The following is an 18,114-nucleotide window of genomic DNA, read 5'->3' as shown; positions in this document are numbered from 1 at the left end:
AAAACAAGCTCAATAGTCAGACAGTTAAAGGTCCAGAGTGGAAGAAATGTGTTAGTGACAGCTAATGGTGAGAATGTGTTTTTAACAAAGGCAGGACTCCACCGCTCACCTCTACCTTTTCTTGGGCTCGTGGGGAAACTATGGTGGCCTTTCTGTACCAGAAAGAATATTGTTCTTCTTCTTTTGGCCGAATAACAAGATGGCGACCTCTAAAGCCAATGAACACTCCTAAAAGTTACACACTTGACGTTTAAAGTTATACTATATACAGCTTCATGATCAATTTGACTGCATTCATCATTATGTGAACAGCGTAATTCTTTTAATGGTTTTATTAAGCTACTCAAGCTGCCACAATCAGACCCAACAATGTCAAGAGTAAGGCTAAACTAAGGGTTGCTTAAAAATACTTAAAAGTCACCAAAAATCCACTTCCACCGTGGTGTGTTTGTGACAATAACAGCACGTCATGCAAACGTAACGTAAACAAAACTTAAGGACCAGGAAAATACATCAGCCACAGAGGCTACTGGGAGCAAACGGCAGTTAGCATTTGGAAAAGTGATCATTTGCAGACTCTAGCAGGCACATTGCTGTCATATATAGCATTTATCCACTGGACAGATAAATCCTCTGAGGCTGGAAGTTTGTGTAGAACACTGTAGAACTAGAGCGCTTTGTGACGTCCCAATGAGCACAGAAGTCAACATTGCGTGTCTATCTCCTATGCTATCTCCTCCTAGTATCTGAAGAGGACCACCTAAAACATGAGTGAGTCATCTTTTTTCACACAATATAAGGATTTAAATAATTAAAAAGTTGATTTTGCATTATATGGGACCTTTAATTAAAGAGGTTGACACAGTAATATTTACGATAAGACTTGACGCTCGACTAAAATAAACTGGTTATATCAGGTTTACAGAGAGCTTTGGCAACCAGCACATTCCTCACTAATGCCGTCATTAGCTGAGCATCAAAACACATATTCTGTCAGATAAAGGCAGTAGTCACGGGTAAGCCATGGCCCATTGAGCCTGGTAAAACCCCTGTCAACACATGGTTAGATGACTGCCGCAGGCCATTCAAATGACTGCAGGATGCCTGGCAGTTTTAAAACAGCAAACACCAGAGTACGAGTAATCACAATAATAACTGGTGTATATATATATATGTGGACCAAATCTACTCTTGGCAAACTTGCAAACTTGTGTGCCCAGATTCCAACTACAGAACAAAGCTTTCAGAGATCGGATAAAAACAACAACTGTAAATTTACCTTTTGACCAGACACACCGCACCAGTGGAGAAACAGTGCCAGAGACGTTGAAGAGTGACTAACTGTAGTTTGAGAAGTATAGCATGTATATTTCAGTCATTTTATTCTGATGACTCTTATTAGTTGGGAATGCCCCATCTGCATTATGCACAATGGTATTCCAATTTTGTCTTTAACTTTATTATTAAGTGCGAAAGCGAATCAGTGTGTTTCCCTGTTTTATTATTACCTTCCACCATTTTTTCACCCAGTTTCAACAAGCCATGTTTACTTTAAAATCAGACAGCTATAATCGATGCACAGATAGTATTTCAATTTCTGCTACAACAACTTACAAGCACAAGCTTGACAAAAGTACATACTGTATGTAAACTGTCGCAATAACCACCATTAATAGTGGTAAATAACCTGCCATTAAGAACACACTTGGACCATGATGGGTGGCGCTGATGAGGGGGGAAATAGAGTAAATCTGGCAGCATTGACAACAACGATTATATGTCACAGATACAAACCACAGTGTAAACACCTCTGTAAATTGAAGCACTTTTTTCTGATCTACAGAGAAACTCACCGGGTTGTCGGTCTGGTTGATGCCAAGCAGGAAGACGAGCTCGGAGAAGAAGAGCGCTGCCACCAGGTTCCTGTGGATGGCGTGGAGGTTGGAGCGGATCCGGCGTAAGAGGCAAAGTAAGATGAACGTGAGGAGGAGAAGCATGAGGGAGATGGACACGGTGGTGTAGGTGACGATCTTCAGCGGGAGAACATCGCCGTGCTGAGGAGAGGCAGAATCGTAAAGTTCTTTAGTATACAGCAAGATGAGGTGTATGTTTTACACAGAACTTGAGGGACGTACCTCTCTCTTGGAGATATCCATCAGCACTGCGAAGCTGGTCAGGTGATTACACTGGCAGCTTATGTGGCTGTTGTTTCTGTTCAGCACCTCGCAGCCTTTAGAGGACCAGCCGCCTGTGCCCCCGATCCTGGACAGAAAACACACACATACGAGCACAGCAGAGGTTAGTAATGTAGAGGAAAAACATCTCAACGCTATAATATACTGAAACTTCTAATTTTGCAACTCACGTGATAGAGTGGTTCCAGAAGACGCACACAGGCTTGGTCCTCTCCTCCGTCTCCAGCAGCGTGTACTCCAACGTGATGGGAGGGTCGAGGAAGGCGGGGAGAGGGGGGTCCTCGTTGTGGACCGTGGCGCTCACTATGGCCGTGTTGATCACAGGGCGGTTGGGAACTCTGTGAAAAGTTTTTAAACATCAGACTACAGCAGCTTTTGTTTCATTTTTAACAGTGTTGGGCAATATCGTGTTACTAATATCATCACTGTATTGTAGTGTAAGGGATTACAACTTACAAAACTGTCATAATATTGCAATTACTAAGCAAAGTAAAACAAAATTATTGCATCGTTAGATTTGATTTGCTTTGCTAGATGTCAGTGAGCACAGAGTAGATCGCTTCAAGAAGAATAATAAAAGACAGACTGATGTTAACTGTTTAGCTGCTGCCATGTTTGAAGTTCTGTAGTTTGACTGATCATTTTTGCTTAAATAAAGTGAGATCACATATTGTAATTTTTGCAATTTTGGAGCAACCTGGAACAAGAATTTCCTTCGGGATGTATAAAATTATATCTTATTTTATCGTATCTCTTACTTTATCTTATCTTACAGAACAGAAGAAATTTTAATACTTAGTAATAAGAAATATTACGATGCAATAAGTAACCTACACCTTCTAAGTAACACGCCTAACATTGGGTTTAATGAGTCACATTGAAAGAATGAAATAAGAGAAAATTACCACAAACTCAGATGTTGTTTCCTTTCTTTTCCTTGAAAACCTATCTTTGTTAGATTCACAGTCCAGTTTCTCATAGTCTTAACTGGGGTAACACACAGCTATGGTAAATATTATGATGCGTTTTAACATTACAGATTAAATATTTTTAAAGTGATATAGGGTCTCTTTCAAGGTTTACAGAACATTATGAATTATAGTGGAGTATATGGAGTTCAGAGAGAGTGTGGGCTCTCTCTTTTTTTCCCCACTCTGTTTAAAATCATTCTTCACTCTTTGAGGGGCATGCCTACATGTGTCAGACTGGATTAGACGTCATAATTTAATCCTAACAAAGCATGTGAAAAAGTTGCTCTGCACTACTCGTGTGTGTTTAGTGTCTGATAGAAGCGAGCATGTAGGTCAACACAGAACAGTGCAACTGAGCGTTGGATATACAGCATGTAAACAGTCTACCTCATGCTCCTGCGATCAGGGTCGAATCTCTCTGGGAGCAGTTTCCCCAGTGATTTGTACACTATCACCACAGCAACTGGGAGTGGGACAGCTGGGTCGAGGTGTCTGCGCTTCCTATCAGACCGCGTGTGCTCCTCCTCCTCCTCCGTGTCCTGCGGGGCATCAGTCTTAACTGGAGGAGCCGGAGTGGGCTCGGCTGTGTGTGGATTGAGAGGAGATGTAAAGATAAGGTAAGTGACATGGAATGCAGTTTCATGCATGTACACTACCGGTTTGGGGTCACAATTTTTTTGTGTTTTCCATTAAAAGTCACACTTTTATTCATCCAAAGAGTTGCAAAATGAATAGAAAATATAGTCAAGACATTGACAAGATTAGAAATAATGATTTTTGTTCAAAATAATAATTTTGCCCTTTGGTCCAAGAACCAGCAAAACTGTTTTCAGGTGTGCTAACATAATAGCACAAGGGTTTTCAAGGGTTTTCTAATCATCCAATAGCATTTTAACGCGATTAGCAAACACAATGTACCATTAGAACACTGGAAATGGGCCTCTATACACCTATGTACATATTCCATTAAAAACCACACATTTGCAGCTAGAATAGTCGATTACCACATTAATAATGTATAGAGTGTATTTCTGATTAATTTTATGTTATATTCACTGAAAAAAGTGCTTTTCCTTCAAAAATAAGGACATTTCTAAGTGACCCCAAACTTTTGAATGGCAGTATATATTGTATTACACATTAAGCTTGTAGCTTAAAGTCTACCTCTGTGGCCTTGAGTGCGCAGGTTGAACTGAGGGAATTGGACATAGGATCTGAGCTCTTTGGGATAAGCCTCCTGGATTTCCTGGAACCTGGGGAATGTGGCCTTTTCCGGGTCTGACACATCCAGGTAATCCACTGTTAGAACTAGAACACAGGGAAACATAAGAATGGCGTAAGCTAACATACAGTATATTTCAGTAAACACATATTTATATCCATATCCTTCACTCACTCATGTTGTCAGTTACAATCGTGAAAGGTTTCAGGTAGGTTTTCCGGACGTTCTGCGCCAGTGTGTTGGCGTAGTCCTCGAAGTTGCGGAGCAGATGTGCCGTGCCACCCTCGGTCTTCTGGATCTGCTCCCAGTACTCTTTATTCTCAGGGTCTAGTATGGCACTTCCGGCTCGCACCAAGTTCTGTAATAATAAATCATAAATGAGTAATGGAAATCATTGTTTCCCCATCTTGAAGATTTGTTTGAGGATGATTAGTAGGAAAATTATGATAAAGTAAGTGGTTGTGAGCCTTTGATTGAAATGCTACTTGAAATGTGAATATTCTGTTGCTGTGTTTTTATATTGTATATTGTTGTTTTGGTTGTTTTTATGTATACATTATGTACTTTAAATGATTTGCCTATGCAGTTAAAAAGACGGGAGAGTAAAAACGACAACATAAATATTGTATTATTGAACTTTACATAAATATCAATCAGTCTTCATGACAAGATAAATTCAGATCTAAATGGAAACCTTGCTGGTAAAGGATGCTTTAGCAGAAGCAGTAGAGGGCAGTGTGCCAACAGTGCGCCCAGTGGTATATGCATGGTTATCAAATTCAATTTCCTCAGTTTCTACCTCATTAAACTCTGCATCCCTCATGGCAGTGAGCTCGAATCCTGCCTGCCGGCTCTCATACAGCAGCACGTGATTCAGCAGCTGCGCGGCCGTCTTCACGTCGTTGCCGTAGTAATGCGGGGTGTTGTTGGTGGCGCTGTGGAGCATGCGCACGATGGTCTTGGAGCGTTCGCTGCTCATCGTTGAACTGTTGCGGCGCAAGTCTTCGTTCTGCAGAGGGAGAAAGAAGAGATGGAAGGAGAGCAAATAATGAGCAGGCCTGGGCAAAGCAGAGATGAGTGGGTGCAATGAAACATAACAGAATCTGGTCAATCCCGAGGATTAGTGAGGCTTTGGGAGGCTCAAGCTTAAAATACTAGGTTCAGGTTCAAATACAATAGGGCAAAATGCTTGTTGAAAACTGGTGATCAAATTACACTCCACTTTAGTCACATCAGCTTTCGAACAATTCAATGTATTTTTATGTAAATACCAGTAATTGGATTTAGATTTTCAACTTAAAATTGATCAAACTCCATTTTTTATTGTGACTCACCAGCTTCTTCAAATGGGCAAAGGTGACGGTGGTGCAGTTGAAGAGTTCCGGCGTCAACCAGCCTTTCTCATCACTGCAGTGGCGGATGGCAGTACCTGAGGAAAACATGATAAACATGAGTGGAAAGAATCAAGTCCATGCTCAAATCCCCACATTTGTTATGGCAACGGAGTAGAAATCATAGTAGAATTCATATATAGTATATAAGTTTGGCTTGTCTAATTTAAATGGACATCAGTCAAATATTTAGGCGTAATTTGTGTACATTAATAATAGAAAACTCTTTGTCGTGGTTGTTTCAATATTTTAAAACAACATTCTAGTCTGAATCAGTCTGAGAACAGACTTCATCCAAATGCAAAGTTGCTTCTTATGCTTTTGTTGCACAAGGAGAAACTGGCTGTTTCCAACTGAAGGAGGAGGGGGGGGACAAGCTGGGTTTGAAAAGAAATGTCCCCAATGAGTTTGGGGGACACAACAGAGCGGTCACTATGGTGATGGTGGTTACTAAGGGTGTAACAGGCAAGGAAAGGATAGAGCTTTACTGGGAACAGGTCAGTGAGCTGAGTTTAACTCGATTTTTACTCTGACACTGAATGTGTTTATATGCCTTAAAATACAGTACATGAACTGACAAACATGCAAGTGGTGTGTTTCCTTTACCAAAGCAAATGTATGGCTTTTGAATCACACAATTCAGCAGCTATAACACACTGAATATTAAACTGAAAAGTGCTGATTTCACAAATCAAAGTGCAGATCACTCAGCGGTTTCTACGTCCACAGCTACAGCACTGAGCAGTTGTCATGAGCAGCACTCTTACCGATGGATCCTTTGGGACACTCCACAGCAGCAGGACCTCCAAATTTAGTCTTGGGCCACCAGATGCCCGAGTCAAATGCCTTGGGACAGCCTTCGTACACCACTGTGGAGGAGAAGACAAAGAAAGACAGACAGTTTGAGATATATTGGTGGTAAGCATACAATTTTTTGTTATCAACTTTTTGATAAACTACACTATTTTTTCTCCATTTCCTACTCTTGAGACCATATCAACTCTGTCTTAGAGGGTGATTTCTGGTAAACCGTAAGACCATCTGTCATAATTAGAGGCCGCAGTGACACTAACTGCAGAGTTTCTAAGTGTCTGCTACAGACTTGACAGATCGGTATGAGGCCGGACATGGATGGTTGCATCTCAGTGACCCACAGGACCTACAGAACCAAGTACACCTGTTCTTCCTCTAGTCAGAAATGATCTAACATGAATACATGAAATTATCTCTTGCGATAGGGAGAACACATTTGATCATAAAGAATTCTGGGATCTACATCCATTAAAAGCCTGGACACGTTCAGAGGCTGTGAAGAGCCTTCTATCGGGTCAAACAGTAACAACATTGATGATTTTCTGTGAAGGACTTTGCGGTTTTTTGTCTTCTATTCATCTCTACTGTATTGTGTGTGTGCAGTCAGTGGTCACTGCCAAGTTCACCCACAAGCGAGACTCGCCTCTTCTGCTCGGCTGAGTGGCGACAAAGACGTGAAGTTAGCTTAAGTGCAGCACCAGCAGATGTGAGTGACACTATTTGTCTCCTCTTGACACTGTATTCATTCGTCCTGGTACACTTTTGTCAACCCAAACATTTAAGGATTTTTTTCATAACTTTCTTTGTTGCCTACTGCGTGGTTCCAGTTTTCAAAAAAAATGTGACCTGGCAGCATTTTAAAGCAACTTACAACTATAGTTTGCAATTTTAGTCATTTAATAAACACATTTATATAATTGCCAGTACATTAAATGTATGACTCTACAAACCTTCACATCCACTGGACGTGACTTCTGCAAAGGGGTTATCGCAGCGGTTACACTGGCGTCCGATGACTCCACCCTTACAGGGACACTGGCCGGTGATGGGGTCGCAGGTCCGAGACTCGGAGCCGACGGAGAAACACTCACATGGGTAGCAAGTGTCTTCACCCTCTGGACGATAGTGGTTGTCCTGCAGGAAATCAAAACAGAGGTGAGAGGACATTAAGAATATTTGCAGGACTTTTTAAAATGTCAGATTTAAAGCCGCAGTACCTAATTTAAGATTTTTGTTGTTATTATTCTGCTTCTGTGTGTGCTGTGCCCTTCATCAGAATACAGGCACTGTTGAGCACTACTATCAAAGCTGACTGAGGGAGCATGTGTGTGTATACAGCAGCAGCACAGAAGCATTTACTGCTGTATGACCGTGTTTTCTGAGCAGTAGCATTCACTTCTGAAATTTTTCATGGGCACCTCTTTGTGTTATCAGTCATACTCCAACCTGTTCGCATTTGTCTCGCTTTACTCGCGCACTGTTGCTGTTGCGTCTGTCTGTCTTGACATTAAACAAATCACTTCCTGTGTGCAGCTCTGGAAGATCTAAACACTGCTATACCGTGGAAGGCTTAAGTCATCATTGTGTGAACTCATTTGACAACGTAACGGAAATTTGTTTATATATAAAGCGCTTTTGCATGAGTCTATTTTTAGTGTCCTACGCTGTGTCTCCTTTGCTTTAAACGCAAATCACCTCATGAATCACAAAACAAACAGTCATATTGCCTCTTAAGCAGTGAAATGTTTATAAAACCTTGCAGCGACACTCTCCAGTGGTCTTGTTGCAGTCTTTGTGAAAACCTCTGCTTGTGTCACAGTTACAGGGACCACACATGGGATTGCCCCACCAGCCTTGGGCACACGGCTTCTCCACTCTGTCAATCGAAACAAAAACATATTAAATTAGACTCAGCACAGAGAAGATGTTTTAGGGGGGAAAGGCTGAAACCGCTACATATTCAGTTGTAATGTGCTTCTGACATGTTACTGATGACTTGGAATCAGCTTGGACAAATCTGATAGCTGACTATCTGTTGAGTTTATCTCAAACATGACGCCCTCAGTTGCCCTGAATCTAGAATAAACTCCCTCCACAGTTTGAAGTCAATGACTCAAGTGTGACTCATTCATGCAAACGCACAGAGACTTCCTTTCTCTCTGGAGAGAGATGCGATCTCTGGCTGAGTGATGTGATCTGATAGGGGACAAGCACCAGTATGAAGGCAACAGAGACTAAACACCCATGGAGTTTCAGTCAGGCGTAATGGAGGGGGGGATCCCACATCCTGCTCAAGACAGGAAGTGATGCGTGTCGGATGGGTCAGGGTTCAGAGGGGCTTTCAATCAGGACCGGCTAATTCTTCGACAACGCTGACTGCGCAAGCCTGCTCACCTCATACTACGTGGTTTCAATAATTTCCCTGTTTTACCGAGACTGTGTCATTGAACATTTCTCTCTCTCCTCACACACACACACACACACAAACACACACACAGGCACATAAACACTATCAAGCTCAGATTACTCACAAATAAATCTGCTCTCAAAAGACTAGGGACATTGGCAACATTACAAAGAGAGCAAGAACCTATCATTACAATAGAAGATTAATGAGCTTTGTCTCTGGTGGGAGACAAAGTCCGGTTCTAATCTGATTATTTTTAACATCGGAATCTGCATACCAAGAAAGTCTGTAAAATGTCTTTCAGTAAGAAAGCACCAGTGTGTAACCCAATCATTAAAAATCCTCAAAATGCCTAAAGCTTCCACCCTGTGCTGCTTCCAATATCTGAGGGGTAGCCTTACTTGTGACTAACAGCACTAAAATGACAAAACTATTGATTAAGATGATTAAAAAGGTAAAACTTATCGTAAAAGGATGTCAGATACACATATGCATACACACTGAGTGGATGTGACCTTACTTGTTCTCACAGTACTGTCCATAGTAGTTCTGTCCACATTCACAGGTGTATCCATGGGAGGAACTTGGTTTACGGACACAGGTGGACACATGTTCACAGGGGTTGAGGTGACAAGCGTCCACACACTCCTTACCAAAGTAGCCTAACCAGGAGAAAAAGAAAAAGGTGAGAAATGTACACCCAAACCCTTCTGAGCAAAGAACACAGTGTGTTTAATATGGAGGCATGTGTTACCTGGGTCGCACACGCAGGTGTACATGCTCCAGTCGTCACTGCAGTGGCTGTTGTCAGGGCAGATGTTGGAGTCGCAGGGGTCGTCCAAGTTGCAGCCCTCCTCCACGCGAATCTTCAGGCCCTGAGCCATGTTCACGTTGGCTACATTGGTGGAGGTCTCACCCATACGCACGCCCTGAAGGGCAAGACCAATGAAGAGATGTTATAATTCAGAATGATAGAGGACTTCATCCATGTATTATGGTCAAGCACAAATGTACAAGTCTGTGGGGCAAGAATCCATAACTATATCACAAAGATTGAATCTGTGGATAAAAAACTTTAACCATTTTAGTCAAAAGATGTGTTTTTACTATTCGGAATGTGGCACCGTTGTAGGATCCTTGCTGGCATGGCGCTACAGTGCTGGCAGCATTGGGAGTCCGCGAGTGATGCTTGCGCATGCTGGACTCCTATACAAGCAATACAGAGAGGATGTGGATCTCTCCCTGAAATTGTAAAACCGCAAGAGGCCGGGCAGGGGCGGGACTCGACGTCCTTCCCCTTGCCGCTAGCCGTTGTCCCCTTAGAGGAGGTGGTAGTCATGATGACTAACCTCGACGGTCAGTTGCAGAAACACCACAAGCTAAACCCTGACGGCTAACATTGCAGTAAATACACACGGCTTTCGCAACAAAAACAGCGATAATAAAAACGATGAGCAATCCTGAATATAAAATATTCACGCTCGGTGACTACCTTTACGGCACGTCTGAAGAGCAGTTAAGTGAATAATCCGAAACAGGAAAGCTGAGGAGCTCGGTGATCTTCACGTGGAAGCAAGCGAGAATGGCGGGTACAGCGCACAGGTGCGCTTATAAGGGGGGCGAGCTGGCCCATGCATCTCGAGATGATTGGTCTGTCATATGACAGACGTGGTGTCATTGGAGCTTCCATGATCGGTCACGCCAGAGGGCATTTCCCATAGTGAGATACCGAGGGAGGTTTGAAAGAGCACATGCATTCATCGTCCTGTCAAAGATGCAAAGATGCAAAATAGTAACCAGTGTAACATTAGCACAGGTTGAAAAATCCTGGGTATACCCACTAATTTAAGTGTGAAAGAGTAGAATATATATTCTACAACCTCAGTTCATAGTTTATACAGTTTTAGCTAAATGGGTAATATGATTGGCAAAAGAAAGAAAGAAAAGTATATAAAGTACTGTTTGGGCTTTAAATCACATTTTTTTCTCATAATTTCTCTCGCCTCTGAGTGAGCAGCAGATCCCAGTGAGTGGGATCAACAGAAATTCATTATTATTATTTTTTTTTGATGTATATTATTATGTCTATGTCATCCTAATACATAGCCTTGTTGTTTCTTTCATTTTTTTCTTTCTTTTTTCTTCTATTTTGCCACACAAATACAAAAACAATCTGTACTGACCTGTATGCAGCCAACAAATCCTTTCCTGACATGGTTTCCCTCTCCAGGCAAACCTCCGACATGAAGAGTGTTCAGCTTCAAACCAGGCAGGTCGTTTCCGATCTCTACCTTCTTCTGCAATAAAATACATTAATCATTAAATGAATAATCATGTTTAATGTCTTATTTCTTTAACTATTCATGATATATTTTGTCAGGTACCTTGTACATGTTGTAATCCAGGGACACAGTGGCCATGTATTTGATGTCTTTGCCATCTTTAATACTCTTTAATTCTACGAGCAAGTGGTGCCACTCCCCGTCATTCACGCGCACTTGGGGGAAGCTCAGCGATGCCACCATCTGCTGCCTCAGCAGCACTTCCATGCGGACATGCTGCTCACTCACCTGGGGGGCAGAGGCGATGGATACATTTAATGATAAGGAAAAACTGACCGTGGTGGTGTTTATTTTAACCCTGGTTTATTGACAACGTGCTGTCCATGTTACCATGAGGTTGATGGTGGAGGACAGTCCAACGTTGGCCTGCATGAGGGTGCCAGCAGGCTGCCTGGTGCGGAACATGAGGCCCAAGTACCACGGCACAGCAACAGTGATGTCTGGGTTGCTCCAGGAAATCAGTGCCTGGCCATCGAAGAACTGAGGAGATGGCATCACTGCAGAGAGAAAGACAACAATTATGTTGTGCTAAAGGTCCAGTGCTAAACATTTAGTGGACGTATATTCCGTTATATGTCTGTATAAAGTGGATAAATGCTATAAAATTAAAATTGTTTGGTTTTCATGGCCTTAAAGATCCCATATAATACCCTATTTCTCCAAGTTAAATAATGAACGGAAATGACATTAAAAAAAAGTAAGACAGGAAATGACATCAGCCACAGAGGCTAGTGGGAGCTAACAGCAGTTAGCATTTGGAAAAGTGATCATTTGCAGGCTCTAGCAGGCACATTGCCGTCATATATAACATAGATAAATCCTCTGAGGCTGGAAGTTTAGGACTGTGCTGCACTGTGGAGCCAAGAATAGAACTTTTTGCGGACTTCCGATTTTCGGATGCCATTGCCCTCGCCAGCACTCTCGCATGTTTTAGGGACAAAGCAAAGCTCCATGTCTTGTGACGTCACAAGGAGCGTGGAAGTCAACATCAAGTGTTTTATCTCCTGTACTTAGACTGAGGAGGACCACAAAAACACAAGTGAATCATAATTTTTCACACGTTGGCAAATGGTAGGGCCTCCACAGTCCCAAATATAAGGATTTAAATGATTAAAGTATTTTACAGTAAATAGAGGGCAGAGGGCCGAGGGCCGCCATCTTGTGCCGTCGCGTTTCTACGGCAGCCTGAATGGATGTGTACTACACATATACCTGATGCATAAATTAATGAGGAACGAGGAGGAAATGACAGAGAGAGTGGAAGGGTGGAAGAGTGGAAAGAGTTGTGAATCAGTGTTTTTACATTTTTTTCTGTCCTGCGTTTGTTGCAATCTGCAGCATCACTTAGATTCGATGTCGTAAAATTCTTACACAATGGACCTTAAAACAATAGATGTGTTTTAACACATCCTAAAACAGCTCGACTTAAAACATCATTTTGATCCCATTGAACAGATGTCTACTACAGAATGAGGTAATGTGCCACAAGACTGCACATGCTTGGAGAATTTCACGATAAAACTGCCAACTGAGAAATCCAAGATAATTATTCACTTCAGTGCGGAGACTGATAAAGCAAAATGATAGACAGAGACAAAAAAAGCATATACCCCTTTGTGTCTTTGTGATGTGAATGGAATTAATGGTAATTGTTTAGAGCTGTGTGATATTATGAATTGTTTCTGCTATGGATGTGCTGAAAAAAAAATGGAACATAATGTAAATAACTTAACGTAACTCAATAGATACTGTGTTGCTTACGTATTACTTGTTTAGTTATTATGCTAAAATGATGTAATGATTAGTCAATTTGATTATATGTTGACAAGCAGATTATTATTGCATGATACAGATTAATTATTATTATTATTTAATGGCTTAAGTATTAACTACACAATAACACTTTAACGCATATACAAAAACATTCTGACAAGTTCTATATAAACTGTCTGTGGATGTTGAGTGAGAGCTCACACAGAAACAACACAGACGCAGAGAAAGGGTCAATCTTTCAGCAGAGCACACTCTCGGTGTGTCCTCCTGTGTACTCTGCAGCTCAGACTTAGACGTGCACGAGTCCTCAGGGCACAGACTTCAACCAAACTGTTCACAATTAAACACACAAATATAAAAGCTATAATTATCAGACACATGTTTGTTCCCTGAAGCTGGCGGCTGTAGTGCTTTAATTCAGAATATTTTACCAAAGCTCAATTCTGATAGCTTTGTTGGGACCGGTGCCTGAAGAAGATGAGGGCAAAGAGAGCTTCTGTGCTCCATCAGAAAAACTGACCTGATGATAAGACTGGATGAGAAGTCAGGAAATTGCTAAAAAGATCTGTATCAGACTGTTGCACTATCAAATCTAATAGTGTTAAGGCACACAAGGACTATGATGTGTCATGTTAAATGAAAATACTGGCTTCAATGATAACAATGGTGCAGCAAGTACTAACTTAAACATTCATTTGAGAGGTGTAAACCTGAATGTTTTGGTTAGTTGTTTTGGTTTCACCCACTGACAGCCACCCAATAATGCCACTTGTTTCAACCCTCCATTGGACCTCGTATTTTTATTGTACAATTTTGGTTGGATAAAGAGAATAAAGATCTTTTCTTTTCCTTGCCTTGTAGCACTTTAACAGCCAGGTTGCAAGAAAGTTAGTCAACATATGCTATGCTACATATTTTACATGTATCCCCTTTAAAAGGACACTGTGTAGTATGTGCTCCTGCATTGTCTAGTCGCTGTATAATAGTTTTTGTTTCATTTTCGTAGTGTTTCAAAAAGTCATGTAAAAAAACATGGTCGCGGGCCGCTGTTGCATTGCTACGACGCCATGTTTCTATGGGAGCCTGTATAGACAAACCAAAGAGAACAAATTGAGTGCCGAGACGAGCCTGAGAGCGGATCTTTTTACGCGTTTAGAATGGAGGACCACACATATTTTACAGCGGATAAAGCAAAACCAGTACCTGGCCTTACGCCGGCACCACAGAGAAAGACGACGAGGACGACATTTGACCGGCTGAGGATACTGTAGCGCTCAGGGAAGGGAGGGGGTGAGCAGAGGAGCAGTTTGTTGTTGTAAATTTCAGCCTCTCCTCTAGATGTCACTATAAACTACTTACTTCAAGTGAATGAACATAAATCTGGTTAGCAGTGCTCATCTGATTCTTTAAATTCCTCTTGATAAGTGGGAGGCAGCAGCAGTAGCAGCTAGAGTTTGTGTATGGGACAGCAGAGATGACAGAGATGGTTCAAACTTAGTATCTCGTCCGTGTTCAGAACAATGTTCACAGTTTTTATTTGTGAAGTCTTAAAGAAGATTAACTTGTTCGGCCAGATATGTTGACTACAAACAAAATATAAGCTTGTTTGACACAAGTCCAGAAAGAAACTCAGAAACTTGTCATAACAGGTTAATGCCACCCTTGAGCCGCAGACGTGTACAATAAGCTTATATTTTTTACCTGGCTTTAGGTTGGCATGATAGAACGCAATCCCTGACTTGAAAATGGTTCTTTTTTAAAAAAGAAACATAGAAAAACGAACTGTTCTTCTCCAGCCAGTGACAACAAATCTCCTGGTTCTCGTGTGTCGCCTCAAACCAAACTTGTCAACAAGAAGCCAAGCAGATAAAAACTTCATCCCAGCTCGCTGTGATCCCGGCCCAGTTCAGATACTGGACACCGGAGCCTGGCACTAGCTGAGGCGGCTACCTCATAGACGAGATGGCAAAAGAGACGCATTCACACCTTCATACATTGTTTGGAAAGCTCGCCCTGAAGGAGGGAATCAGAGTTCTCTCCTTACCGTAAAAGAACATGAGCTGGGTTTGGCGATGTTAATAACGCTGGTGGAAAGCTGTGGTGCTTTTATGTTTCCTTTTGACAAACAATTTATTACCTCTGTATGGTGAGGTGGCGACAGTCACAGGGACAGCCAGTACATTTCCATGCACAGTTAAGTCCCATTATACAAGCACTACACTCTTAGAAATAAAAGTGCTAACTAGAACCATATCAGGTTCTTTGACTTGTCCTCATAGGAGAACCCTTTTAGGCTCCAGGTAGAATCTTTTTATAAAGGTTCCACCTGGAACCCTTTTCGAGGGTTCCACCAAGAACCCTTTTAAAACCCTTTATTCAGGAAAGGGTTTTTTAAAGGGTTCTCTGGATCAAAATGGTTCTTACTGGAACCATTAGTGTTACCAAGAACCCTTGAAAAACCCTTTCTTCGGGAAAAGGCCTTTTCAGAAGCAAATGGTTCCAGGTAGAACCTCAGCTCTTGTAGAAGGACCCTTTTGGAACCTTTATTTCTAAGAGTGTAGTAGGGAACTGATGAATGAAGTGTGTCCACCTCCACTACACTAGATGGTAATAAGCCCTCTTTCACCTTGTTAGTAATAGCCGTGTTGTCGTTGAATTATTATTACACTTTGAGAAATAATGTCTTGTACAATTTTTTTATCTGACTGACTTTATCTGAACACTTTATAATAAGCACACACTATTACCATTTATCCTAATATCCTTAATTAGCATTTCACTGTTAGAGCTCGTTTGTTGGAGGTGGATGCTGATTGGCTGCTTGAGTACAGCAGCTATTTGGACACTGTTCCTCAGCTGATGGGATGAGTTAAACATTTATAACTGTGTTTATAAACTACATAATAATGAGTATTCATGCATTATAATTGATTAATTCAATATTTATTAATGCTTCACAAATTTTAATAGTGTGCACTTATTATAAAGTGCTACCCCGACTTTGAGTGAGTGTATGTGTTTGCGTTTCTTTTGTTGCATCGTTTGAGTGCAGGTCATGAGTGAGTGAGTCAGAGAGTTTGATCTTGGTCCTAAAAATCCAGACCTGAGGCCTTGTTTTGTGATTTTAATCCAGTGGAGTGGAGTGGTTTAATGTGACTTTCAACTGAGACTGCTGCATGACTCAGACTGAGTCAAGGGAGGAGCTCCTTAAACCCAGTGCCCAAGATCATCTCCCAAACATACACTATTTCCTATAAGTCCTCAAGATGCATGTACTGTACATACTGTAGGCAAATGCACACATTTTTAGAAAGTATTAGAAAGTGAAAGGAAAAACACGCTGAGTCACTCTTACCTTGTTCACAGTTCTTGCCCCCGTAACCAATTGGGCAGTCGCAGCTGTAGGTGTTCCACTTGCTGACACACACTCCTCCATTCTGACACACCTCATTTGAGCAGAAGTTCTTCTTTGCGGGACAACCTGGACATTTAGGAGACAAAAAAGTGGGATGTAAATAACTCCAAGGTGTTTTACTCAATGAGTGGACATGGATTTGGTGTCTAATCTTGCGTAACCAACCTTCTGTGGTGCCGTTGTTAGCAATGAAGCTGGCCATGTCAATGGGTTTGCTGTCTATGGTGAGGTTTCTCATGCAGCCCACAAAGTCTCGGTTTCTGACCGGGAAGTCCTCAGGCAGGTTGGGAACGCCGCCTAGCAACAGCGGTCCAGTCAAGTCCAGAGACCTGCAGATGAGACAGAACATTTATTAGAGATCTACTGAATGTAGAAGCTACACAAAACTATGGTACATGTTTTCAAATCTGAGGAAAAACAATGCAAAATTGAGATTGTTATATAAATTCCAGACTGTAACAAACCTCAGATGCCCCTACTTTACCCAACAAAGTGCAACTGAGGTAAGACATAATATTGAGCATGATTGACATGTATTTGAAAGGGGAAAAAAAGGTGGTTTTGTTTCAAGATTGAGGCTGGCACAAAGCTCACACACCATACGTCGTCACCACAACTGTGTGTCAAGATCTTAACAGTAGGTCATGAAGGAAGCTGCTTACTTACACCCAGAACTCTTTCAGTGCAAGAAAACACTGTTTAAACCACTCGCTGTATAAGTTGTGTGCATTCAAAGCCTTTTAAGAATGAAATGACACAATGAATCATTTTAATTGCACATTGCAGACAAAGTTGGAGTTGACATACTTTACTTTATTGAATCGACTTTATCTACACCTACAGAGCCCCAAGGGATCAATTAAGTATTCCAGATTCCGACATGTCTTTACATGTAAAAGTGTTAAAAAAAAAAATGCAACCCTTAATTTTTGTAAAATGTTTGCAACTGAGTTTTTTTTTTTTTTTATCTCAGAACTAAAAGGTTTTTTGCTTTTTGTTTCTGAATGAAGGGGTGTGGTATAACTGCATACAGTCACACAGTATCCCTTCCCACACTGCTTAAAAAATACATGTCTGCATTTGTTGTAAATCGATCAGGAACTCACTGCACATTACATGCACGATGAGTAAAGTGACTCATAACTCTTAACCCATATTTACAGTAACAAGTCATGATGTCAATCTGATATCTGTCATCTAAACTACAAAGGACAGTATCCATTTGGGACAAGGATCCAGTAAGGATCCAGTTATAAGGATCCAGCACAGTTATTTTGAGTTTCCATTAGCGATAGTACCTGGTACTTTTTTTAGTACCTACCATGAGCAAGACATCCAACACAAGAATCAAGCCGAACAATGCCATACTGTAGATCAATTATTAAGACTTAACAATCCTAAAAACATGGGGTTAATCTCCAACAACTACCAAGGAAAATGTCTAAAATCTCAGTATTTAACAGAGGGGTCTGGTGTATTTAGCGACAGCACTGTTGATCGCGATCTCGACCGGCAACACAAACCCTGCCGCTGTATTTCAGTCCAGTGACTGTGCTTGGGTCACGAGGAAGAACTGAACAAACAT

General features: G+C 41.4%; 1 protein-coding gene across 1 annotated transcript in view; it reads right to left on the bottom strand.

Moving 5' to 3' along the window:
* Nucleotides 1-18,114, bottom strand: part of celsr1a (cadherin EGF LAG seven-pass G-type receptor 1a) — a gene marked incomplete at both ends in the record, with an annotated part of 95,381 nt that overhangs the window by 12,135 nt on the left and 65,132 nt on the right. The window contains 18 exons of the mRNA XM_083907259.1: nt 1,854-2,054; nt 2,136-2,262; nt 2,366-2,533; nt 3,554-3,749; nt 4,331-4,474; nt 4,563-4,746; nt 5,188-5,397; nt 5,723-5,817; nt 6,547-6,648; nt 7,543-7,726; nt 8,348-8,468; nt 9,520-9,661; nt 9,754-9,928; nt 11,183-11,296; nt 11,384-11,569; nt 11,672-11,838; nt 16,470-16,595; nt 16,695-16,858. Coding sequence (XP_083763385.1) covers nt 1,854-2,054; nt 2,136-2,262; nt 2,366-2,533; nt 3,554-3,749; nt 4,331-4,474; nt 4,563-4,746; nt 5,188-5,397; nt 5,723-5,817; nt 6,547-6,648; nt 7,543-7,726; nt 8,348-8,468; nt 9,520-9,661; nt 9,754-9,928; nt 11,183-11,296; nt 11,384-11,569; nt 11,672-11,838; nt 16,470-16,595; nt 16,695-16,858 — 2,806 coding nt within the window. The remainder of the gene's footprint in view (nt 1-1,853; nt 2,055-2,135; nt 2,263-2,365; nt 2,534-3,553; nt 3,750-4,330; nt 4,475-4,562; nt 4,747-5,187; nt 5,398-5,722; nt 5,818-6,546; nt 6,649-7,542; nt 7,727-8,347; nt 8,469-9,519; nt 9,662-9,753; nt 9,929-11,182; nt 11,297-11,383; nt 11,570-11,671; nt 11,839-16,469; nt 16,596-16,694; nt 16,859-18,114) is intronic.

This window comes from Microchirus variegatus (genome assembly GCF_963457635.1).
Source record: "Microchirus variegatus genome assembly, chromosome: 20".
NCBI lineage: Eukaryota > Metazoa > Chordata > Actinopteri > Pleuronectiformes > Soleidae > Microchirus > Microchirus variegatus.
The sequence above is the reverse complement of the archived record's forward strand: the minus strand, read 5'-3'. Positions and strand labels throughout refer to the sequence as shown.